Source organism: Gymnodraco acuticeps, unplaced genomic scaffold, assembly GCF_902827175.1.
Source record: "Gymnodraco acuticeps unplaced genomic scaffold, fGymAcu1.1, whole genome shotgun sequence".
Classification (NCBI taxonomy): domain Eukaryota; kingdom Metazoa; phylum Chordata; class Actinopteri; order Perciformes; family Bathydraconidae; genus Gymnodraco; species Gymnodraco acuticeps.
The window spans coordinates 337,550-362,481 of NW_022990949.1; the positions used below are offsets into that span (position 1 = coordinate 337,550).

The 24,932-nt window shown below is 42.7% G+C and overlaps 3 protein-coding genes across 7 annotated transcripts; 2 read left to right on the forward strand and 1 right to left on the reverse strand.

The window, feature by feature from the left end:
* On the forward strand, positions 1–3,898 carry sync (syncoilin, intermediate filament protein). Its single transcript, XM_034235047.1, has 6 exons — positions 1–127; positions 1,159–2,693; positions 2,783–2,994; positions 3,107–3,314; positions 3,468–3,592; positions 3,674–3,898. Exons 2-6 carry the CDS (start codon positions 1,218–1,220, stop codon positions 3,720–3,722), a joined length of 2,070 nt encoding a protein of 689 aa, XP_034090938.1. The 5' UTR covers positions 1–127; positions 1,159–1,217; the 3' UTR covers positions 3,723–3,898.
* A 271-nt stretch (positions 3,899–4,169) lies between these two features.
* Positions 4,170–9,577, reverse strand: rbbp4 (retinoblastoma binding protein 4). Of its 2 annotated transcripts, none has more exons than XM_034235048.1 (12): positions 9,267–9,577; positions 8,532–8,682; positions 8,301–8,446; positions 7,930–8,103; positions 7,650–7,768; positions 7,386–7,546; positions 7,160–7,286; positions 6,941–7,018; positions 6,654–6,730; positions 6,432–6,489; positions 6,226–6,336; positions 4,170–5,007 (listed from the first exon to the last, which is right to left on the reverse strand). In XM_034235048.1, the coding sequence occupies exons 1-12, from the start codon at positions 9,280–9,282 to the stop codon at positions 4,945–4,947; spliced, it is 1,281 nt and encodes a 426-aa protein (XP_034090939.1). In that variant the 5' UTR covers positions 9,283–9,577; the 3' UTR covers positions 4,170–4,944. The 2 variants fall into 2 exon arrangements, with proteins under 2 accessions (XP_034090939.1, XP_034090940.1); XM_034235049.1 differs by having other exon boundaries at positions 7,650–7,765; positions 9,267–9,576.
* Positions 9,578–10,844: 1,267 nt separating this feature from the next.
* Positions 10,845–24,915, forward strand: tert (telomerase reverse transcriptase). 4 transcript variants are annotated; one of them, XM_034235054.1, is made up of 16 exons: positions 10,845–11,147; positions 11,740–13,051; positions 13,125–13,314; positions 13,391–13,544; positions 13,652–13,819; positions 14,220–14,381; positions 14,474–14,575; positions 14,651–14,736; positions 14,911–15,027; positions 15,160–15,231; positions 15,405–15,593; positions 15,862–16,003; positions 16,361–16,422; positions 16,531–16,655; positions 16,739–16,876; positions 24,141–24,915. In XM_034235054.1, exons 1-16 carry the CDS (start codon positions 10,932–10,934, stop codon positions 24,242–24,244), a joined length of 3,339 nt encoding a protein of 1,112 aa, XP_034090945.1. In that variant the 5' UTR covers positions 10,845–10,931; the 3' UTR covers positions 24,245–24,915. The 4 variants fall into 4 exon arrangements, with proteins under 4 accessions (XP_034090945.1, XP_034090946.1, XP_034090942.1 ...); XM_034235055.1 differs by having other exon boundaries at positions 15,862–15,988; XM_034235051.1 differs by lacking the exon at positions 24,141–24,915 and having other exon boundaries at positions 16,739–17,158.
* The last annotated feature ends 17 nt before the right edge of the window (positions 24,916–24,932 follow it).

The following is a 24,932-nucleotide window of genomic DNA, read 5'->3' on the forward strand; positions in this document are numbered from 1 at the left end:
CATGCACACACTGCTCCTGCTCACTCTTTGCCGCTCACTTTGCTGGGGTTTGAACCTGAACTCACATTGGAAAATTCACTTCGAGGATAACGCCTAAAGGCTGAAGAAACGACAATATTCACACAAAGTAAGTGAATTATGATTTCATGTTTACATATGATGGCTGATCAAATTTTAATGGAAACTCGTGAAGAAAATCCAAAAACGAGCTATCATTCATGCCGCTTTTAAACTGTGAACTAATGTAGCTTTTTTTAAATTAATACATGTATCCCATGAGGCTTGAAAGAAAGTTACTATTTATATGATGATTAGTGGAAATACGTGTTCTTAATGCTCAGCAAATATAGGCCAGTGCTGTTTTGGGTGCCGGAGGTCTAACGGAATGTGACTTGTGCCAGTGCATGTCCTGCAGCAAGACAGCTGATGACTTTCACAGGGCTTTAGTCAGCCTTGCATAGCACAACTACATCCATTCTAGTAGGTTTTAGTACTCAGCATTAATTTTTTATGTGACCTTGTTTAACACAAAGATACGTCTTGCATTTTGGTTTAGAAGAGTTCTGGTCGAAGAAACAGCTGCTATTGAATAAATCACACTTGTTTTCTGTGCCCTTTCTACATTACTAATGGGTACCGATGATAGAATTGGGTCAATTTGATCAATCTACCCTTTAAGAGTCTCTGTATAGTTTTTGGCAAACACCTCAAAGGGTGAAATTACAGCTTCATTATTCACCAGGGAAACACTCAAATGCCCATCCATCAGCGGTGTGACATGTTATGATAATATGCTTTCCAATGTAATCTGTGTTATGCCACTTGTTAGTTTTGTATGTGTTTATTTAAGTAGTCCTGCGGTGTTCATGTAGATGCATGGGCAGGCTTGTTTGAGGTGTGTTTCAGATCATTGCCAAGCATTCAGTCGGTCCCTGTGGGCATCTAGCCTTCCAGGACAGCTGCTAGTAGCTTACCATCTGCTAAAATGCCCCCTTGCACACCTCTACGTGTCATCAGCATGACTTACACAGCTGTCTGGCCAAAATATTAACGCAGGCTGAGTATTTCTGACTCGCAACATGACCGCCTTGACCTACAGCTACCATGTTTAATATGTATTAGCTAGGATTACTAACCTATTCATGTGCTTTTGTTAAGGGATGGGACAGTTGTAAAGGAGACTCTTTCATCTGAAGTGCTACAACAAGACAAAACCAATGGAGGACGATAACATTTCCTCACCTGGGGTCAGGCCTCTTTTCATTAAAGAAGAGGATGAAGACCCGAACATAACCCTCATGGCACAAAGAGAGTTCAACATGGCACAATCTGGACTCACCTTCACAGGACCACAGCTGAATCAATCATCTTTAATCAAGCCATACTTGCAGGAGATGGATGGCTTATTGAAGAGCTGCGAGGAGCTCACTGGTCTCTCTTTTGGCTCTCGATTCAATGAAACAACCCTGGCCGAAACATCTTATAGCCACAGCAGAGAGGAAGTCAAAGTAGAGAGCTACGGGGAAACAATAGTTTCTCCCCAAGCATATCTTTCCACAAGCTACATTGACACACACATGGACGGGTCTGGAACAGAAGACCAGCCAGCACAAGGCCAGTCGCAAATGTTGGGCACCACTATTGACAGGTGTCAAGTGACCTCAGAAGATTCTCACCAAAAAGCAATGCCTCTCACTTCAGCAGGAAATAAACTGAGTGAAACCATGGTGGCGTACGAGGGTCAGCTGTTGGGGATGTTGGCTATGTTGGAGAGCTGTATGGAAGAGTCTGGGATGGATTTTGAGCCCCAAGGCTGGGCTACAGAAGCAAGCCAAGAGTATGTACACATCAGTAAGAATCCTCATCGGGGTACAACACTGGTGCCCATTCAGCAAGAAAGCCCAATGAGGTTTGAAACCCAGCCGATGCAGTTAGAATCCTTGGTTGGCCAACATGTGGAGGAAGATAAACCTTCCAAGAGAAGCAGATATGAAGAAACAGTGGGTTCAGCAGCAAATGGAAACCAGAGTGGCCTCTCAATGGAAACCCTTGAATGGCAAGACGCGGAGGCTCTTGATCCTCAGTTTAGGTTTTCAGGGCCATCAATGCCATGTGAGAGTAAAGAAAATGCTCCCATGTACTGTGAGGCGATGAAAACTACTAATAAAGCCACATCCAAAACATCAGACATAACTGGGATTGAAGTAGACAACACGGAAGTGCCTGATGAAGAGAGACAGGAGGATCTGGAAACTGGCATTAATGAACTTAGTGCAATAGGGTGTCAGATGGAGGAGTGTATAGATGAGGTTCAGCAGTTACAGAAGAGGAGAAAGGAGTTACTGATGGAGGTGCTGGAGTTGAGAGGGAATAAAGACACTGAGGAGGCGAGGGTGATCCATGAAGAGGAAACAGAAGAACAAGTTGAAAGCAAGGTGGCAGAGCTGATTATGGCACTGAAGAGGGAGGAAGAAGGGAGAAGAGAGGAGAGGAAGAAAGAGATTCAGAGCCTCCGGGAGGAGAGAGCAGAGGAGGAGAGGAGGCTGTGGAAGGTGAACCTGGAGAGGCAGGGGCTGCATGACGAGCTCAGAAAGCTGAAGAGGAGGTTGTTCTCCATGGTTAGGGACTGCGCTCACAACCAGGCTGCACTGAACACACAGCACCGTGAGGTGGAGATACTGAAGAGAGAGGAGGTAAGAAATTCCTCAGGAAAAGTCCTAATATGTGCAACACATCTCAGACGAAGCCTTGAAGTAAAAATATTTGTATTCCCATCTTCCAGGAGAGGCTGCAGTTGCTTGTGCTCCAGCTGACTGAAGGGTGCTCCCAGCTGAGGGCAGCGCAGAATCAACGGCTCTTAGAGCTGAAGGCGCAACTTCATGCCCAGCGCTCCAGTCAGACCAACACCCAGGATGAGATGAACCGGAGCAAGAGGCACTCCTGTGGAGACATCCAGCAGTATCTGCAGGCTGGGCTAAAGGCACTGGAGGACAGGTACCGTCTCCGTTTAATACTGATCATGATAGTTACTTTACTTTTAATAACACTTTAAATGCAGATCTTTCGTGTCTGATCTCTTTTATCTGTATATGGTTGTCTCGGCCAGGTATGAACCCATTCTGCTCACGTTGCTGAAGAGAAGGGAGACAACAGTGGAAACCCTGGTGAAAGCCAGAGAGCAGGCCCAAGAGATGAGGGCCCAGCTCAGACCCCTAAAGGAGGAGATCCAAAAGCTGAGTCTCCAGAGGGCTTGCTTAGAGGAGAAACTCAATATGGTTTGCATACATAGGAGAGAGGATGTGGGGCAGTACAAGGTAAGCAAGATGGTAAATGGGTGTAAAATGTGCAAGGGAGAGAGAGGGTAACAATCTCAATGGGGTTTCTTAGGTAGAAGACCAACCCTGTGCATTACTAAAGGCAGGGTCATCTGACAAACAAAGCAATACGCCGCTGTGCTATTTTTACAGGAGACAGTGTACTTCCTGGAGGAAAGCAGCCGAGAGCTGAAGACAGAGTTAAAGATTCAGAAGAGAAAAACCAAAGAGACGGAAGAGCTGAGAGACAGACTTACCAAACAACTACTCCTTTACAGGTACGATTTGGTATTCAGTATCAATTATTTAAAAAAACAACATTTGAAACGGCTCTAATTAAAAAACATTTTTTCTTACAGGGCAGCCATTGAGGACGTTAACAAGTGTGAAGACAAGGAGAAAACATGATTTTATAACAAACTGTTAGTTTTTCTTTTAGCAACATAGTGAACTTCAAGATTCAATTAATGCACTTTACACACATTGAATGCAGTAGGTTTTAGAACAGTCTATGAAGATTAGCTTGTAGAACGTTTTTTTATGAATAAAGCTTTTGTGTTGGTTGTAATCCAAGTGCGACTGACGATTAATGTCTGTGAGATGAGGGGAGAGGGGATAATGTACTTATAAGGGCAACCTGGATGGAGATCTAAACAGTGGGACAAAGAGTAATGGAGTGAGAGTATGTACGGCAGACAGGAAAGCACCAACACGTCACATCAGACATCAAAGTTTCATGAGGTGTAACTCAGGATTGTTTACTAAATACTTCCAAGCTTAGCAGGGCGCTGATCCTATAAAGGAAATATGCAAGTAACACATTCATACTGAGAGATGTCGACGAAGCGCACCCGATGACCAACGAAACACATTTTATTAAGAATGCAATCACTGTACAATACAAAATATTGAAAATTTAAAAAGTTCAAGCACTAATCTATAGCACAATATTTAAATGATTAATATATGACTAGGGTGAGGGGAGGTGGGAGGACAAATGAACACTTCAAAACACAAATATTATTTTCTAAAATAGTAATTTCACCGAGAAGCAGCTGGTGTGAAAATCCAGAACAAGTAGGTGATGACCAAACTGAAGCAGGGAAAATATGAAACATTTTTAGGCTGGCCTCTTTAGAAGAAACAGTAATCAGGCAGTTCATCTGGTCAAAAAGCTGGATACATTTAACTTTCCTGCAATATGTCCGAGGGACTTTTTTTGACAACAGGTTGTTGTGAATTGACCACTTGTTGTAGGCTTACAGTATGATCACCATCTTAGGTTCTTGAAACGCATTTAATTTATAATCGAAAAAGCATTCGCTTCATTTCAGTACACAAGGGAGAGCCAATTTCATTACAAAAATATATATTTTATAGGCAATGCGAGAAACCCGAGTGAGATCCATCCGACAATAAGTTATTCAGTATAAGGAGAGTTCTTCACAATAAGTATTCGAAAAAGGTGTTACAGGATTATTATCTTACTTGTATTTACAGGGATTTACAGCATACACTTTCCCTAAGTATAATAGAGAAAGGAAGGAGTGATAAGTAGCTGCATGGAAGTACAGAGGTGGCTGTTGGCAGTTTGTGATACGGTTGTAGTTTAAGACACAGCAGAGAGAAGTTACACTGTGGCCTCGGGGTCTGTCGAACCCTCCGGATCTTCATCATTGTAGATGTTCTCAGCCTAAAATGGAGAATCAGTGTGTTAGTCAGTTAGCCAAGGGTCCTTAAGAGGTATTAACGTCATCTTTTTGATTCCACAACAAACAGCAATAGATCAACTTTGAAGCTTCAAAGAGACACATTTAAAAAAGAAAGGAGTAGGAATACTAGGGCTGTGCGATTATGGCAAAAATCATAATCACGATTATTTCGGTCAATAACGATTATTAAAAACGATTATCCATTTACTTTGAAAACATCTATTTATTGGAGAAAAAAATGTTGGACATTATGTTTTTAACAGTTGATTACCCTAAACTTTAAGTATAATTAAAGTAGTTTTATTAAATGTGCCAACTGCTAGGACTGTCTTAGGGAAGACAGCTTTTAGATGCGCAGCTCCTCTGTCTTGGAATAGTCTGCAAATTAAATGGAAACTGAACAATCTGGTGCCACTAAATGTTTTTAAAGCTCGATTGGATGCTACTCAATCGGAAGCTATAGGTACCCGTTTATGTGGATGATTATGTAAATGATGCTGTATGATGTCCTTTTGTTCTATTTATGTTTTTATGTTTCATGTGGAACTACTTGAGCAGGTCTCCCTTGAAAAAGAGATCAATGGGATTTATCTGTATAAATAAAGGTTTGAAATTAAATGAAATCATTCAACTGAAAAAACAATAAAAAAAACAATAAACGTTTTATTTCGATTACGTTGTTTTCGGAATCGTTGCAAGCCCAAATCGAGATTAAAATACGATTAATTGCACAGCCCTACGGAATACTGCTCAGCTTTAGCTTTTCTGACTATTATCACAGTTCAGTGTTACAGAAAAGACAGAAGTGAAAGAAGGGCAAGACAATTAGGTTAGTAAACGTACCATTCCTCTCTTCGGCTTCCTCACTTTTCCCTGACTGAATCATTCCAAATGATAAATCAAGAATCGATCTTGACTGAGATTCTCTCTTTGCAGCTAGTGGTGAAAATGTCAGGAACTTCGTATCTCACCACATTTCCCTGAAAATACTTTGAAGTCTGCTGTTATTCACGTTTTAGTTTTGGTATGGGAGATGGAAACCGGAGAGCAGAGTTGCCTGCTGTTTGTGACCAAAACATGTGGCTGCAGAATGTATTATGTTCCACATGTTCTTACAATATAAAACAAAGGAGTAGTCATGTTATCTGCCTGTCCCTACAAACATGCAATTCAATAAAAAGGGGTGTCAGCTGTCTTACCATTTGCCAGACTTGCATAATGTTGTCTTCAGAGACCGAGCAGATGACCCAGGGCTCGTTGGGGTTCCAGGAGAAGTCAGAGATCTTGGCTGTGTGGCCTCCATGGATAAACTAGAAGATAGAAGAAAAGCCCCCATGTTTATTACCATTATACAAGCTGATGTGAACAATAATAGATCATCTCAACAGGCTTCAATGAGACTCACCAGTAGCTCGGGTGGGCCATCCTCTGCATCTTCTGGTGACTGCTCCTCTCCGATTTTACTACAAAAAACAATGCAAAACAAAAGAGATGAACTATTTCCAACGTCTGTTCAAGTATGACAAACCCCCACATGAAGGAGATCATCTCTGGTTAGCGCAAAGGAGCCTGAATGCAACACAGCTGAATTGTGTGGACATCAGGGGAAAGATGGTAAGTTGTTTACCTGAGGTCCCAGACGTTGAGACGGCGGTCGGTTCCACTGGATGCCAGGATGGTCTCATTATGAGGTGACCACTGAACCTGGAATAGCAAATCACACATATTAGGTGTTGATACTTCGGATTTATGATAACTTTTTGGCATATATAACAGAAAGTCTTCCATGAAACAGGAAAGCATGTTTTCTCTTAACTAGAACTTATAATTGCACAAACTGACCGTACAGATTTGCACACACTTCATCCGGTTATCCTCATATCAATAAAGTGTCATGATTGATAAATATCCTACCTGGAAGATCTCATCTTTGTGCGACTCAAAGGAATGCAACTTCAGTTTTAAGTTTCTCAAGTCCCAAAGAGCCACAGTCTGTGAGCGAGAGAGAGAGATATTTCACACACTGTAGTTGCAAAGTCAATGAGTTAAATGCATGTGATTTCATGGAGTTAAACCACATGCTGTAAATCAATCTAAATAGCAACAATTAAGATGGAGTGGAATATACATTACCTTGTCTGCAGAGCCGGAGGCCAGAATGAACTCGCTGTAAGGGTTGAATGACAAACAGTTGACCTCTGCTGTGTGGGCATCGACGGCATGGCTGGGTTTGGAGGTGTTGTTTGAACGAGTGTCCCAACTGAGGTGAAATAAGACAAATTCAACAACTGTGGAGATGCAATATCAAATATTTTTTTTGCTGAATTGTCCTCCTGTCAGATTTGACTTGGCTTCTTACATCATCAGCTTTTGGTCATCGGCTACAGATCCGAAGAGTGACTCGTGCAGCAAGTGCCATGAGACGTCCTCCACCACAGCAGTGTGACCAGTGAAGATGGTCTTTGCCTCTACGATCTTCCCCTCCTTCGGCACAGCACTTATGTCCCACAGACAAATTGTCTAAAACACATACAGATAAAAACACATTTGGTGACCTAATAAAACGACTAAGTTATGGGAAGCTTCTTGATGCAATAGCAATAAAACCTGAATTTTCTCTTACATGGTCATCTGAAGCACTAAGGAGAGAGCCGGACAGATTTGGATTCCAGGAAAGACCATAGCCTTCTTTCTGATGGCCTCTGAGACGAAGATCAGGGTGACACTCTCCAGAAGCATCTGCTGACAATTGCATTTATAAATAGTTTGTGTCTTTCACAGCATGAAAAAAAGCAGATAGTGTAGAGAGGCAGTATAATTAAAACACTTTTCCATAAGTCACTTTACTTTCAAAACAAAATGTCCCCTTTAGCAGTGTTATGTGCTGTGTGTGAGCTACATACCTGGTTTGGAAGGGTGTTTGGTGTAGTCAAACACCAGCACTTCAGAGGTGGGGGTCTTGGTGGCAATGATGCATGGGTTCTGGGGCATATAGCGGGCACGGTTAACCTCTCCTTCATGGTTGATCTTGATTTCTATCTCGATCTTGCCACTCACTGAGCCAAAGCCTCCAAACTCTGAGGGGAAACGAAGAAAAAGTGTTTTAAACAAAAAATAAGCTACAATTCAGCCAAGAACACCTAAATGGTTTCTCCAGTGGTCCCTTGAACCAAAGAAAACTATGTTACATGCAACAAACACATTCATTTGTCACTTTTAACAAATTGACTACTGTAACTGCCTGTCATTGACACTTACTTAGCCGGTAACCCACCTCCTTTTTCGCTGTCATAATGTGATGCTTCAAATTGGGCGTCATCATTGGGTAGCTGAACGCTGGCAATGACTAGGTGATTTTGCTCATCTGATGTATGAGTGCCCAACACCAGACGGTGCACACTGTAGTCCTTCCCCTCCGGCCTGGAACGAGGAGAACAATTCTTGATTATTATTGTCATACACAACAGTTGAGTGCATGTTGGTATGTGTGTGTAAAAGCGTGTACCTGGAAACATCAGGCAGCCACTGGGCAGTTAGGCTTGGCCACTCTAAAGCATGGGTCATAACCAGGTCATACAGAAAGGGGGTGTTTTTCTTCCAGATCTTGTACTCCTCATTTATCACCCTCTCCTCAACTGCATCATCAAATGCTCCTACTGAGAGTGATTACAAAAAGATGTTAGTGCATTTTGAAATAGTTGGAAAACAACCATTAATAAAAACAACCCTTGAAAGATGAATGTATAGCTTCCATTGACTGTTTATGAAGGTTTAACATCATGGAAACCGCCAGTGTATCTCAGAAAGTCAAGGCACTTAATTAACAGCTGTATACGCTTTCCTTTGCAGACGAAACAAAACAAATCATGGCCTGCCTAGTCTTCAGAACGTAGCAGTACGGGATCATGTTTTCACAAACACATCAGTTAGCTTACCATGCTATCATGATTATGTTCTTGCGAGGGTTAACCTACACGTTACTTTGTATTACGTTAACTGTGTTGAGCTACCATGGCAAATATGATGTATGGTAGACCACGCCAAGCGGTGTGAAAACAACAACTGTAAACTAAAACGTACATTGTTACAGCATACAAAAAGCAAATGCACCAGGCTTTTGTTATTACCGCTTATGGCTTCTGCGCTACAGCAGCTAGCTGCTACCAAAGCTAACCAGGTAGCTAATGCTAGCTAAAACATGTCAGATAACAACAAAAAACAATAACATATATCAACTTACCTTCCTTGTCCGCCATTGCAGGTTTCTTAACCAGCTGATAGTCCACAGAAACCTACGGATAATTGAGATGCTGAGCCAAAAATCCTTGCCTTAGGTCCTCCTTGTTGTGTGCCAGCAGAGCCCCGGTGCTGTTAAAAGCACAGAGTGAACAACGCTAAGCTAACAGCTAGCTAACAGCCGATTGTGAGAGACGTGGGTGCATTCGCGCGCTCTCTCCAAGCGGGAGGGCAGTCATTCAGCGAATCAGAGCACTGAAGAAGGGAGCCGTGCCGACCACATCACCAGTGGGACGAAGGAATGTCAATCTCTCATGGGCGTCACTTTGTTAGAAAAGTGGTGGGGACAATTTATCCATCAGCATAGCAGAAGACAGAAGATGTCCCTCCCCTGGGTGTTGAACCTCGAGCACCTGCATGAAAAACAATGCATAGACCTCTGGACCACCAATGTGTTACATCTGCATTAAAAACAATGAACGCCCAAATATAGGTGTTTTCTTGCTGTGATGTGATTTTGAGTGAATTTGTACCTTTATGCACTCAATGAGCACACATGTATGGACGACAGAACATGACATAAGTAACAGATAAATAAATGCATAAATACAGGAATAAATAAACACTAAATAATAATATATAAGTTGAGAACAAAACAGAACACACATATCTTTAATGTATTTTGTATTTTGACTGTATTTTGACTAACATTCATATTAATTTCTGTGTCTGTGCGTGTTTCACACAATGTTGTTCTGCTTAGCCTTGTATTCTGGGGATACGACAAAAATGTATAGTAATTGTACTTTCAATTGCTCTGAAAGTTGTGAACCTGTCTTAACAATATTTTTGAGTTGCTATAATATTTTACTCTGCTGACCACTCCCACTTTTGTGCCCTTGCCAGCCTAAATGAGACACACCCTGATTGATTGATTGATTGATTGATTGATTGAAAAGTTTATTAACAGCTTGTATATTGGGTACAGTACAGTACAGCTCAAAACATACAATTGTTAAGGGGATGCAGACCAGAGAAAGACTTTCGTCTTGTTTACATCAGGGTCCCCCATTTCCAATTCATCATAAACCACCCTATGGACACACCCCACCTCCGAAGGAAACAAATAGGTGATTTAATCCATTTAATCCAATCCTGTTTGCTCAAACTGCTTTATATTTAAGTGGTTAAAGCAGGCTGTTTAATCCAGATCTCTGTGAGACCCCAGTTTGGAAGAACATTTAGGCTTGTAGTTGTAATAGGTATAATAAAATAAAACGACTCTTATTTTTTTACTCGAAGGCCTAACATTGCCACGTCAGACCAAAAATGTTTAGAGTACATGACATTTAAACAATTTTAGATTCATATTTTCGCCATACTCTTTTTTTTTTCTCGCACGCTGAACCGTCACATTTCATGAAAAAAAAGACAACATGCCTTTTCTTGTTGGCTATTGGTCAACTGTGAGTTTGGACTTTGTAGTATGGGGCTTTCTGATTGGACGCTTACAGTAAACTGAACTGTCATTGGCTGAGGGTGACGCGGGACCTTCAACGGCATAATAAAGCTCAACCTATGGCTCAACCTCGAAGTTCTAATGCTAACCGCTGTTGAATTTCACCCATATTTCACCGTGTCCTGAATAACAACCACATCAACCATCGGTATGTCTACGACTGATATGTCTCCTACGCTGGACATTCTCCGGTTTCTGTATACTCACACACCGACACTGGAGGAGTTTGCGAACAGCATCGTGTTCAGAGAAGGAAATAAAGCAGTGCTGATTGAACAGTCTGACACAAACCGCTTCAAGTCCTTCGTCCGGGGTGTTATTGTCTGCTTTGACAAGGAACTACAGCAAGTGCCAAGCTTCAACCAGGTAACTTTAATTACCTGGCATTTCAGTTTCTGAGAGTTGACATGTAGTTAACAAAACTTGACTTCTGTAAAACCATGTAACAGTTGTTGCTAACGCTAGCTGTCGGGCTAACTGTCATAACGGTTTTAATGTTATGTTATTCCATGGCAGTGCAGACAAGAAGCGTTCTTCATAAATATCAGAGGTGGAAGAAGTACTCAGATCTGGTACTTAAACGTATGAGTACCAGAGTGTAGGAATACTCTGTTACAAGTTAAAGTCCCGCAATCAAAATATTACCTAAAGTACAACAATATATCATTTTATTGTGGACTTTTATAATAACATAAATAGGGATTATGAGGATAAATGTAAGGTTCAGTAGCTGTTTGGTCGATTATCTCACTTGTGTTGCATGCCACATTTAGATTAAGCCATACATATTGAGTTATAATTCCCTATTTTAAAGATGCTCAGACCAATAAGCCATCAGGTGTACAAGAGACTGGATTTTATGTTTTTATTTTATTTAAAAGGGAAGGAACATTTATTGCTATAACTGAATGAGAAACACTTCTGATGAACCCTGTTATGTTATTTATGCTTCCCACAGATCTGCACTCTACCTGAACTGCTGGCCGTCGTTCTTAACAGTCTGAAAAGAAAAAGAAAAAATAACATATTGGCACATGGCTACAATTTGCAGGCTCAGGAGAAGCGGGATGCAGACCCCTTTAAATTCCAAGGAGATTTAACTCAAAGTGCTGCCTATATTCATGGAAGTGACATGTGGAAGAGAGTCACACTACGCCTTGGCACAGACCTCGCACGGTACCTGCTGGAGAGCTGCTCTGTGTTTGTGGAAGTCCCTCCATCATGTGTATTCCAGTTGTGCGGCACTCCAATATATTACAGGGTGTCCATGTCTAATGTTACCAACCGGTTTCTTCTCAAGCCTGGGTCTCAGAAGAATAGCGGTGCTCAGTCTGGAAGGAATCAAAGGGCAGTGGCTTACAAAAAGAGACGGGCTGTTGAAAAGCCTACTCACAGCAAAACAAGGAACCAAAGGAATGAACGTGTGATGGAGGGGAAAAGAAAGCGAGAAACTGATCAGGAGGAGGAGGAAGAGTCTCTGACACGTTCAGGAAAGAGGATACGAGTAGCAAAGCAAGAGCCCACAAAGGAAATTCAACAGGTTTGTATTGAACCGGTGGAGGAAGAGCAGCCCGTATCTGTGGTACCAACACTATCAGTAAACCCTTTGGAAAAAGGCCCTACAGGTTCCAAACAGACTGTTGAATTACAGACAAGCACAATGCCCATGGAGGGAGGACCCAGTTGGAGAACGGGGATGTTCCCCTCTCTGCCTCCCTCGCATTGTTTTATCCGCACACTGGGATTTCTGTATGGCGGAAGGGGTATGCGTGGCTTCATTCTCAACAGGAAGAAAAAGAGTGCTAATGAATGCAGAAGGCTGCAAGGGCAAGATTTGGTACGAACTATCTTCTTTGAGGGACTGCCGTACTTAAACGGGATAGAGAGGAAGCCAAAGAAACTCCTGCCTCGGCGCTTCTTTAACATGGTCCCCCTGTTCAGTCAGCTGTTGCGTCAACACAGGAGATGTCCTTACAGCAGAATACTGCAGAGGGTGTGTCCAGTGGTGGGGGAGAGAGACGCAGGACAAGGGGAGTTAAGCTCCCTCTTGTCTCAACACTGTGCACCTCACCGGGTCTTCCTGTTTGTCAGGGAATGCCTCTCCACTGTGATCCCTCAGGAGCTGTGGGGCTCCGACCATAACCGACTACATTTCTTCATCAGGGTGAGGGGTTTCTTGCGCAGTGGCAAGTTTGAGAAGCTCTCACTCTCTGAACTGACGTGGAAGATGAAGGTGAATGACTGTGATTGGTTGAAGCTCAGTAAAACAGGTAAGCTTATCGTAGGTTTACATTTTTCTGCTTTACATTTTGGCCGTTTTAACTACATCACTCTTATCCGCAGGCAGGTTCCCTCCCAGTGAGCTCTCCTATCGGACACAGATCCTGGGTCAGTTCCAGGCTTGGCTTCTGGACGGCTATGTTGTGGGCCTCGTTCGAGCTTGCTTCTATGTCACGGAAAGCGCGGGCCAGAAGAACGCCCTCAGGTTCTACAGACCGGACGTTTGGGCAAAACTGCAGGACTTAGCCTTCAGGTACACACACACCTGCAAAGGTTTTTACTCATGTAATCACTGGACACACAAGCTCACCACCATTTTTGTGATTTAGGGTTCACCTCTCTACAGGTCAGATGGAGGAGATGACTCCGGCTCAGGTGGCATCCCTCCCCAAAGCCACCGTCACATCTCGCCTTCGCTTCATTCCAAAAACTGATAGCATGAGGCCTATCACACGAGTCATTGGAGCAGATGCCAAAACAAGGGTACATCTTGATAATGACATTAAAGTTCTCCATTTAAAAATCCATAAGCTGTGTGTTATTACAAGTTGGGATCATTTGCATTTAGGGCATTTATCTTTCCCCTGCAGCTCTACAGAGGGCGGGTCCGAGACCTGCTGGACATGCTGCGGGCCTGTGTGCGCGCCTCTCCGTCCCTGCTGGGCTCCACAGTGATGGGGATGACCGACATCCACAGGGTGTTACGCTCTCTAGCTCCAGCCCTGAAGAAGGAGCCACAAACCCTCTACTTTGTGAAGGTTGGTTTTGGTCGGCCAGTTTGTTTATTGTACTGGCAGAAGCTGACAACATATTAGTCATGTCTTTTGTCTATTTATCATATACAGTTTATAAAATGTATACATTTTGTGATTACTCCAGCATTGTAATATTATTAAGCACACCTACAACTATGAAACAAATACAAAAGTATTTTGTTAAAGGCAAAATTAGTAAGATTAGTTTGATTTTAAACTAACATGTTATAATGTTAATACATTTGTCATATTGCTTGAATACTTTGTGTCCAGCCATCTTCCATACAATCAGGGCTTGTAAATCAGACCCCACTTTATTTGTTTGTTGTTTTTACAAAAAGCATCCAACAAACCTATTCATTGTGCCTTTTAAATGCTATTTTTCTTCATCCCTGCATTTTAGGTGGATGTGAGTGGAGCCTATGAGAGTCTGCCCCATGACAAACTGAGTGAAGTGATTGGTCAGGCGCTGTCCCCTGTGCTGGACGAACTCTTCACCGTCCGCCGCTATGCCAAGATCTGGGCAGATGGCCGTGAGGGCCTGAAAAAGTCCTTTGTTAGACGGGTACGTCATACACACACACACACACACACATATTATACACAGTATTCTTGTGTGTGCAACCGTTGAACTGTTTCTCATGTTTGTTAATACAGGCAGACTTCCTGGAGGATAGCATGGGATCCACCAACATGAAAGGGTTTGTGACGTCACTTCAGAAAAAAAGAAAAGTCCATCACGCCATACTGGCAGAGCAGGTGAGACACCCTGAGATGTTTCTCTAGATCAGCATGTTTGTCACTTCTTTTAAATCTTTTCTTTTTTTCTTTTAGCATTTCTGCATTGATCTCCACGGCAGAGACGCCTTGCAGTTCTTCACCCAAATGCTAACGGGAAGTGTTGTTCAGTTTGGAAAGAAGTAAGCATCAAGATGAAATAGACCAATGTGGAAGCTGCATGTCACATCTTATTTGTGAATGTGATGTCCTGCAAAGAACCCAGGATGTTTTTGAGTTTATATAAAATGAATACTCTCATTGACATTTATTTTGCCTCGTTTCGAATACAATCTGCTTGTCCCCCCGTGTTTCAGAACATACCGTCAGTGCCGAGGGATTCCTCAGGGCTCCGTCGTATCCAGCCTGCTGTGCTGTCTCTGCTACGGTCACATGGAGAATGTCCTGTTTGAAGGCATGACTGAAAAGAAAGGGTACAGCAGACGGTTATATATTTATGTCAACGTCTGTAGGTGTAATATCTGTAGCAACAGAGGGCAGTCTTTCGGTATTGTTACTTTTGTAGTATTTACTGTATGTGTTATCTTCCTCTCTGTGTCCTGCAGATGTTTGATGAGACTTGTCGATGACTTCCTTCTGATCACCCCAGACTTAAACAAAGCACAAAGCTTTCTCAAGTATGTTGGTGATACTAGTTTTCCTTACACGCATCACTGTTGATATTTCAGAAGGGCTTTTTTGATATTTCAGAAGGCATCTTTTTCTCACAAGTATTTTGTTTCTCTTTTGCTCCCTTTTATTTTGATAAGAGGGTTAAAGGTTGATAATGACACTTGTTCATTGTGTGTAGTATCTTGCTGGCCGGAGTACCACAGTATGGTCTGGTGGTCAACCCGCAGAAGGTGGGGGTTAACTTTCAGGTGCCGGGGAGCATTGTCTCATGTCCCGGCATCCGAGTGCTGCCCCCTCACTGCCTCTTCCCCTGGTGTGGACTGTTGCTGGACACACACTCACTGGACGTCTACAAAGACTACTCAAGGTGAAGTATCTCGTCAGAATAATTATACTTCAGATGTAATGCTTCAAGTGTGCTTGTTGTTGTGAGGCTTTTTGCCTCATTTTTGTAAGCTTAGTGAAACCATTTTCTCATGTACTTTGAACGTACTCATAAATATTATTACAGTTCCCAGTCTTGCATAGAGCACAATACAAATGTTAACGTGCAATAATTGTTCATGGCAAAGCTGTAGTCTTTGCAGTATGTCCTTTTCAATGTTTGTTTTTTTCTTTCTTTCCATCTCCCACAGCTATGCAGGCTTGTCTTTGCGCTACAGCCTCACGTTGGGCTCCTTCTACTCAGCTGGACAGCAAATGAGGAGGAAACTGATGGCTGTCCTCAGACTCAAGAGCCATGCCTTGTTCCTGGACCTGAAGGTCAGAAAAATAATGGTGCCAGCTTTGATGAAAACTACTTTTATTCGAAAGTTCTCTACAAAGGAGTTACACCCCTCAAAAAGGCTGTTGACACTACTGTCTGTAAATTACGCTGCAAGACCAACTGACATCTGCTGCATCACAGTTAAGGGGCTGTCTCCTTCGGAAGTAGAAACCAAAGGAAACAAAGTATAACAAATTGCCTTATGTATCATGAAGAAATCTAAAAAAAAAAGATAATGCATTTTGATTTTCATAAAAGTGTTTGCACTTGACTGAGATGCATTTAATAAAGTAGAAGTCCCACATATAGGTTTTATTTTTCTATCAGTTTTATTATTGTTCCTGCAACTTTGTTTTTGTCCTTTTTAGAACAATTCTCTTGAGGCAGTCTACAAGAACATCTACAAGCTGGTGCTGCTTCATGCATGCAGGTAAAGTTCACTGAGAACTACCTGAACCGCCTTTTCCTCATGTACATTTTTCAAAAGTGTTGTTTTTCCCTTTTGCCTTTTTCTGATTTTGTTTGTTTTCCTCTTCAGGTTCCATGTGTGTGCTCAGAGTTTGCCCTTTGACCAGACTGTTGCTAAGAGCCCTTTGTACTTCCTGAGGATGATATTTGATATGGCCGAATACAGCAATCAACTCATCAGGCTCAGCAACAAAGGCATTTCCCTTTATTAATCTGGAAAAATATCAGTATTATATATGAAAAAAGAATACATTCACTTATCTCTTTCCCTTTTCCAGGATTGATTTTAGGCAATAAGGCCCAGACTGGGGTTTTGCAGTACGAAGCAGTGGAGCTGCTGTTCTGTCTTTCCTTCTTGCATGTACTGTCACAGCACCGTCCTCTCTACAGGGCTCTGCTCCCACACCTGCACAAACGTATGTACCCTTCGAAAACATCCACACATACACAACTATATCACACAGGAACTATTATTAGTGCAATTTATGGCTCACCAACCTTAAATGTTAACACAGAGATCAATAAAACACAAACACAGACATGGTTGAGATGAATTATTATTCAGTTGCACAATAATAATATTGGAGTACATCACTTGCCACAGCAGCCAATCGTGGAAATATGGGCTCAGAACAGTCTCATAATACACACATGCGCACAGAAGGATTCACACTTGTATTTCATGATCTGCAAAAGGATTCACACTTGTATTTCCGGATCCACACTTGTGTTTTTCAATGCACACACAAATGTATTCCGTTTCATATACATGTAAATAAAATCCAAATACAGAAAAAAGTTTTACATGTGTATTTTTGATCCTCACATATTTGTTTTCCGTTTAAAACCGCTGAACCTGCAAACACAAACAGCTTTCTGTGCACGGATCGCTGTGCATTCGTGTGTGGGTTTTTTGAGACTCCCCTGACGGTCAGTCGATTCGTACTTGTAATTATTTCTATCTATAGCCAATCAGATGTCTCCTCAATTCTAAGCCAATCACATGAGCGCGCCCCCACGAGGGTAGATTTCTTGCGTTCATGACGTAGCACTTCATGTACATATTTTGCGCAGTCCGGAGCTGACAGCTCCATGGAGCCTGCCTGCAGGCGCTAATCTCAGGACACCCTCCACTCTCAGTACAGCGCCACTTTCCGAACAGGAAATGCACGCAAATACAAGCCTTTATATTATTAAGGTACAGCGCCACTTTACAAACCATTGATGAATGCTTGTGTACACAAAAACGGCAGGCAAACCCGTTTTTAAATGAGTGTTTCCTGTATGGCGAATACAGCTGCTTTATTTATGTCTGTATGAAGTTGTTGTGAGTGTGGAGGGAGCAGCTACAGGTTAGCTTAGCCTAATCGATCAGTGCACTACGAAGCCAGTGCTAGACAGTGACCTGTTAACGGGGGGGAGCCCCGCCGGTCATTATCGGCCGATATTCACTCTTAATAGTTTGATCGGTGCTCTCTATAAAGGCCGATCAGGAGAGCTGGATCTGATCGATATGGACATAAACGCGAGTGAAGTATAACCAGACGCGAGAGAGAGAGATCAGATCAGCTGCTGAGTGAGTCTGATGGAGACACGCTGCTCTGCATGATCACCTGATGCTCCGCCCTCTGTTTAGCGAGCTGACCGGACTGCGCAAAATGCGTATATGAAGTCATCTTATGATGTGATTGGCTTAGAATGAAGGAGACATCTGATTGGCTATAGATAGAAAAAATTACAAGTACGAATCGGCTGACCGTCAGGGGAGTCTCAAAAAACCCACACACGAATGCAAAGCGATCCGTGCACAGAAAGCTGTTTGTGTTTGCAGGTTCAGGGGATTTAAACGGGAAACTAATAAGTCCATCCATCCATCTTCTCCCGCTTATCCGTGGTCGGGTCGCGGGGGTAGCAGTTCCAGCAGAGAGCCCCAAACTTTCTTTTCCCTGGCGACATCAACCAGCTCTGACTGGGGGATCCCAAGGCGCTCCCAGGCCAGCGAAGAGATATAATCCCTCCACCTGGTCCTAGGTCTACCCCTTGGTCTCTTCCCAGCTGGACGTGCCTGGAACACCTCCCTAGGGAGGCGCCCAGGTGGCATCCTGACTAGGTGCCCGAACCACCTCAACTGGCTCCTTTCGACGCGAAGGAGGAGCGGCTCAACTCCGAGTCCCTCCCTGATGACCGAACTTCTCACCTTATCCCTAAGGGAGATACCAGCCACCCTGCGGAGAAAAACCCATCTCGGCCGCTTGTATCCGCGATCTCGTTCTTTCGGTCATGACCCATCCTTCATGACCATAGGTGAGGGTAGGAACGAAAATGGCCCGGTAGACAGAGAGCTTTGCCTTCTGGCTCAGCTCCCTTTTCGTCACAACGGTGCGGTAAAGCGACTGCAGTACCGCTCCCGCTGCTCCGATTCTCCGGCCCATCTCACGCTCCATTGTTCCCTCACTCGAGAACAAGACCCCGAGATACTTGAACTCCTTCACTTGGGGTAAGGACTCATTCCCTACTTGAAGTGGACAGTCCATCGGTTTCCTGCTGAGAACCATGGCCTCAGATTTGGAGGTGCTGATCCTCATCCCAGCCGCTTCAACACTCGGTTGCGAACCGATCCAGTGAGTGCTGAAGGTCGCAGACCGATGAAGCCATTAGAACCACATAATCTGCAAAAAGCAGTGGTGCAATCCTTAGTCCACCGAACTGCAGGACCCCCTCCCCCATGACTACGCCTCAAAATCCGATCCATGTATATTACAAACAGGATTGGTGACAAAGCGCAGCCCTGGCGGAGGCCAACCCTCACCGGAAATGGGTCCGACTTACTGCCGAGGACCCGGACACAGCTCTCGCTTTGGGAGTACAGAGATTGGATGGCCCTGAGTAGAGACCCCCTCACCCCATACTCCCGCAGCACCTCCCACAGTAACTCCCTGGGAACCCGGTCATACGCCTTCTCCAAGTCTACAAAACACATGTAGACCGGATAAGCGTACTCCCAGGCCCCCTCCAGGATCCTTGCGAGAGTAAAAAGCTGATCCGTCGTTCCACGACCAGGACGGAATCCGCATTGTTCCTCCTCAATCTGAGGTTCGACAATCGGCCTGACCCTCCTTTCGAGTACCTTAGAGTAAACTTTCCCGGGGAGGCTGAGTAGTGTGATGCCTCTGTAATTGGCACACACCCAGGGGCGGATCTACCGGGGTGGCATGGGGTGGCAACTGCCACCCTAAACAATAGCCTTGCCACCCCAGCTGCCACCCCAATTGGCATCTTTGTTTTGAAAGAAAAGTTGTGGCTCATCGGACATTTATGAGAGAAAGTCTCTAATGTCCGAGTGCAAGTGAATGCAGCACAAGATGCACGTCATGTAACCCCTCCCCCGGTCCTGGCGCGAGAGTGGAAATATGATTGGTGGCGAATTCACTTGAACGTGGGAACGGCGCAAAACGAGAAGCCTTTCGGACCCAAGTACTGAAGGAATGAGGTAGTTGCGGTCTACAATGACAGAGAAGAGAATGTCAAGTTTGGCTGTACTCAGCATTGAATCAAAACGCACTACAGCTGTTGATCTTAATAAGTTTGTGAGGCGTTTTGCTGAACAAAATAGTAATCGCCGCATTAGACAATAGACAATAGACATGCCAACTTGATGCTCTGCTCACGGATGACTCGATGAGATAAGATGATGACCTTGTATGCGTGTATATATATTTTTCTTTGAGGGGGTCTGCCCCCAAAAAACAGTTTTAAGTCCTGAGAAAGTAAAATAAGACGGTGTGTAAAACTACACTGCCCAGCCAACAGAAAGTAACCACTTTGATTTAACTAGGCCAGTAGGTAGGACCTTCCACTGGATAATAACTGCAGCGATGTTTATGTTTTAGCTGAAGACACGTTTTTTTAACCCTAACTGATGCAGTTAGTCACTTCTTTAATGTTTGTTCTTTCTGATGTAAAGTCAAGGTTGTAACTGTATATCAATAATGATATAATTACTTGTTTTTCAAATTTGAAGGAGGGTGAGCAAGCATCTTGATGAACATTCATCATTAACTCCTCCAAAAAATATAGTTTATTCAATAATAAATGAATATGTGAATCATAACAGTTCTTCACTATATCTGTAAAGCGTCTTTGAGCACCTGTAAAAACGCTAACAAATTAAATCTATTATTATTATTTATTAACAGTGATTGACAGCTGATAGGAATAATATGATTGTTAATAGTATCATATTCATTCAGACAAACATCGATGAGACAGTTAATTAATGTACTTATTGCAGCAGTCTGTATAGATTTGGTACCCCTGCTGGTCTAAGAGTGAAACAAACTCATTCAGTTATTGTTCAGTTAAAATTCATTAAATTACGTCTGCCACCTTGTAAGGCTTTACTGATGTGCCACAATAATATCACCTATGTGATTGAGTTAAAATATTAATATTGTGGCTTTCCAAGTTAACATTGATTGTAGGGGTGTAACGGTTCACAAACATTTCGGTTCGGTACGTACCTCGGTTTTTAGGTCACGGTTCGGTACGTTTTCGGTACAGCAGAAAAAATTATCACAAAACATTAAATATTTTTTTTAAATTATTATTAAACTGTGACTAATGTATTCAAATAAATACAAAATATAGTAAAATAAACATTAAGGTGCAGCATTTCGATGAACTGAAATAATCTGTATTTGAACTGTACTAGTACCTAAGCAGCCAGCTTGACATTAGGACTTGCTTGTCATTGTATTTTCATGTTGTTTAAAGAAAGATGAACTTGTCCACATTGCTTGCCGAAAGGGCAGATCTGCTGGCACTAACAATGGCTCCTGCTGTGGAGAACACCCTCTCTAGGGACAGTGGCAGCAGATACAGCCAGGTAGCGCTTTGCTAACATGGCAACATAAGGATATTTGGCGTTTGTAATAGCTTTGGCTCGGTCTGAACTCTTTGCGAGTGGTGGAGGCTTACATGCTAGTGGGAGTTGGGTTTGCACTTCAGTCTTTTTTCTTTTGTTACCGGTAATATTCACATTCGGGTGATGCCTTTTCAAATGAGTGTGATGTATTGCCAGCCGCGTAACCAATGTTAGTTGAACAATGCCGACAAACAGCTTTGGTTCGGTCCACCTGTCTTTGTCCGTCATCCTTGTACGTAACTGCGAAACCAAAATGTTCCCAAACCGGAGACTTCAATGATGCCGGAGGATTTTCGAGCTCAACTTTATCTGCGTTCGCCATTTCGACAGTGCCTCAAATTACTGACTACATTTGAACGCATCCCTGTGACCAGCTCTCATAGTATGCCTCTCGTCCAATGAAATGACTTGGTCGCTCTATGATATAGATTACTTCCAGAGAGTTGTTCATGTTCTCAATTTTTTACGTTTAACGCTATATTCGTTCGGTACACACGTGTACCGAACCGAAGGGCCCGTACCGAATAATTTCAGTACGGGTACGTGTACCGTTACACCCCTAATTGATTGATATGATTGCGATTTAAATCAGCATATACTTCTGTCAGGGGATGCCACCCCTCAAAATCTCCTGCCACCCTCTTGCCACCCCATGAATATTTGTCTAGATCCGCCCCTGCACACACCCTCTGATCCCCCTTTTTAAAAAGGGGAACCACCACCCCGGTCTGCCACTCATTCGGTACTGTTTCCGACTTCCACGCAACGTTGATGAGACGTGTCAACCATGACAGTCCCTCAACACCCAACTAATAAGTGAGGATCAAAAATACATATATAAAACTTTTTTCTGTATTTGGATTTTATTTACATGTATATGAAACGGAATACATTTGTGTGTGCATTGAAAAACACAAGTATGGGTCCGGAAATACAAGTTTGCGGCGGAGCTCAAGTCTAGTTTCTCCACCTGGAGATATTCCCACTATTTCACTTTTGTCGAGCACAAAGAAAAGAACGTTTTAGTTAAATGTAAGTTGTGTCTTGGCGGGTCAAAGATCCTATCTACTGCCCAAACCAGTAATTCAAATCTCTTAAAACATCTGCAAAAACAACATGCTGGGACGAAGCTAGTAGCTAAGACCACAGGGACTCAGCCGACGCCACTCCACCTCCACCTAAGCAACAGCGGCTGGATTTTAACCAAGGGACTGCTGGCCAGGGAAAAGTCGATAAAGCCATTGCACGGTATGTTGTAGAACACATGCAGGCTATTGCTACAGTGGAGTCACCCGCTTTCAGGGAGCTAGTTAGCATGATAGCATGTCCGGGCGGCACACGGCATATGGGACGGAACCCTTTTTCCAACTACCTGGAGAAAGAATATACACAAATGGAAAGCCAGCTAATATCGATGCAATCCAGATTGCATATAATGCATGTCAAGTTGATCAACAGATTGTATTATTCTCCAATGCAATAACAGTACTGAAATGAAGGCTATAAGGGCATTAATGGGAGCCCTTTTTTCAAGTAACAAAAACGTTACTTTTCACAGTAACGCATTACTTTTGGGTTTAAGTAACTAGTAAAGTAACTGAGTTACTTTTGACATGAAGTAACTAGTAATGGTAACTAGTTACTGGTTTTCAGTAACTAGCACAACACTGTTCATATCACATCATAATGTATCATATATTTCCTTATCTGAGTCAGCTGAGCCGTATCTGGCCGTGCAACACTCACAGTGTCACATACTGTATGCAGAAGTGTTATTTTAAGCAACACATTAAGTTGAGGAAACACTCGAGACAAATGTAATTAAAGTCAGATCCACTCGTGTCTTAGACGGGGCAGTGATATCATAAACCTGTTAATGTACGCATTCAAACACTTTTTTCTTAGTTAGCCGGTTGGCCTAATCCAAAACATACGGGCTCTCGCTAAACGGTACTACGACGCGGGTTATCAAGTGGATCGCTCAAGCCAGCCGTGTCCTATCTAGTTGCGCGTTCACATGAGAGGGGTGGTATTTGTAGCATTCTACCAATCACAAATATGGAGAAGCATACTGACAGCGCAGCGTCATACTTCCTGAATTAAAAGTCAACTATAATATTAGACATATGAAGAAGTTAAACTTTAAACATCCATGACTTAAACACTTTATCCAGGATAAAAGCCACATAGCTGCACCTGCAAGGTTAATACAGCTGGTAAACTAAACATATCCAGGTTAGGTTGAACCAGCTTCGTAGTACAGGCCTCTGGTCTGCTTCAGTCTTTTCCTCCTCCACTGTGGTAGCTGTAAAGACAAACCTTCAACTACTATCTTTCTAAAATGCTAGGCAGTTCTCAGATCTGGTACTGATGAGGCTAATCCTATTTTGTATCACTCACACCAACTAAAGCTATCAACATTTTGTGGCTAATGCAATGAGAGGCGCTACTTAATAATAAGCTTCACTGAGCATGTTGGTTAAGAGCAAGAAAGTTACTTACCTGCAGGAAAGTAGAGCCATTGGTCTCAATATGAACAATATGTAAACATCATCATGACAACTTGCCTATAAAGCCAATCCATTTTAATCTGGCTTTGTGAGAGATTAACCAAACCCAACAAATGTAGGTACAACACAATCCAACATGTACAGAAGTTGTTAATTGCTACCTTTTAACCCTATTCTACAGATGCTTGAATTTTACATTTCACCATTGACGAGCAAAAAAAGAAATGTCCTCTGCTTTCTTGACAGGGAAGCGCAGTCTCGAGAAGTGTCTGGGGGTTCTGAGGCTGGCCAGGGTCCGACAGGCCACTAACCCCAGGACCCCTGACGACTTCTTCGCCATCCAGTGCTAGACTACAAGCCAGCCCCGAATTTAGCTCCCAACAAATCCCTGAAACCAACAGCAGCTCAAAGGTATAGACAAACATTCTAGAGAAGCTGGACTACATACTGATGCAGTAAGTTTTGTCTACCTTTCCTTTGAGTGCTTTGATGATGTGTCAACAAAGAATTACAGATCTTTATATTTCTTGTCTCATTCTCAGGGTTGAAATTAGTGATTTATCTAAACTTCAGTGTGCCAAAATAAAAATGTAATTTATCCTTTTCACAAGGCTTTAGAGAGATAACACAGCAAAGTGATAAACATCCATCATAAACACACCCTATAAAATAGCTAACACAGATACAGATGGATAGTTGAAAATCATCCAGCTACTTTACTAGACCCCGTCTCGTCCCACAGCTGTTTCTCTCTGTGGTCTTTGATTTACACTCTTGTGGTAGTTTTCCACAAGACAGACATGACGGCACTTGGGCGATCATTTCTATGTAAATAAGTTCAGAGAAATATTGTCGACACTCACATACTGTGTATATATATATATCTTATGTAATTACTTTTTGACATGGCTGTATATTTCAATATGATGTGTTAAATTGTTTGTTATTTACATCATGTTCACTGCACAACAATGTACAAAGGAAAGACTTTCACTGTTAAATAAATCCATTTATTATATGATCAAGGAAGCAAATGTG

Coding starts and splice junctions, on each gene's coding strand:
- sync (XM_034235047.1), top strand. CDS start 1,218: ATGGAGGACGATAACATTTCCTCACCTGGGGTCAGGCCTCTTTTCATT. Junction 2,995..3,106: donor CTAAAGGCACTGGAGGACAG/GTACCGTCTCCG, acceptor TGTCTCGGCCAG/GTATGAACCCATTCTGCTCA. Junction 3,315..3,467: donor AGGATGTGGGGCAGTACAAG/GTAAGCAAGATG, acceptor CTATTTTTACAG/GAGACAGTGTACTTCCTGGA.
- tert (XM_034235051.1), top strand. CDS start 10,932: ATGTCTACGACTGATATGTCTCCTACGCTGGACATTCTCCGGTTTCTG. Junction 15,594..15,861: donor GTCTACAAAGACTACTCAAG/GTGAAGTATCTC, acceptor CATCTCCCACAG/CTATGCAGGCTTGTCTTTGC. Junction 16,423..16,530: donor GTGCTGCTTCATGCATGCAG/GTAAAGTTCACT, acceptor TTTCCTCTTCAG/GTTCCATGTGTGTGCTCAGA.
- rbbp4 (XM_034235048.1), bottom strand. Junction 6,731..6,940: donor ACAAAGATGAGATCTTCCAG/GTAGGATATTTA, acceptor TTGCTATTCCAG/GTTCAGTGGTCACCTCATAA. Junction 6,337..6,431: donor ATGGCCCACCCGAGCTACTG/GTGAGTCTCATT, acceptor TCTATCTTCTAG/TTTATCCATGGAGGCCACAC.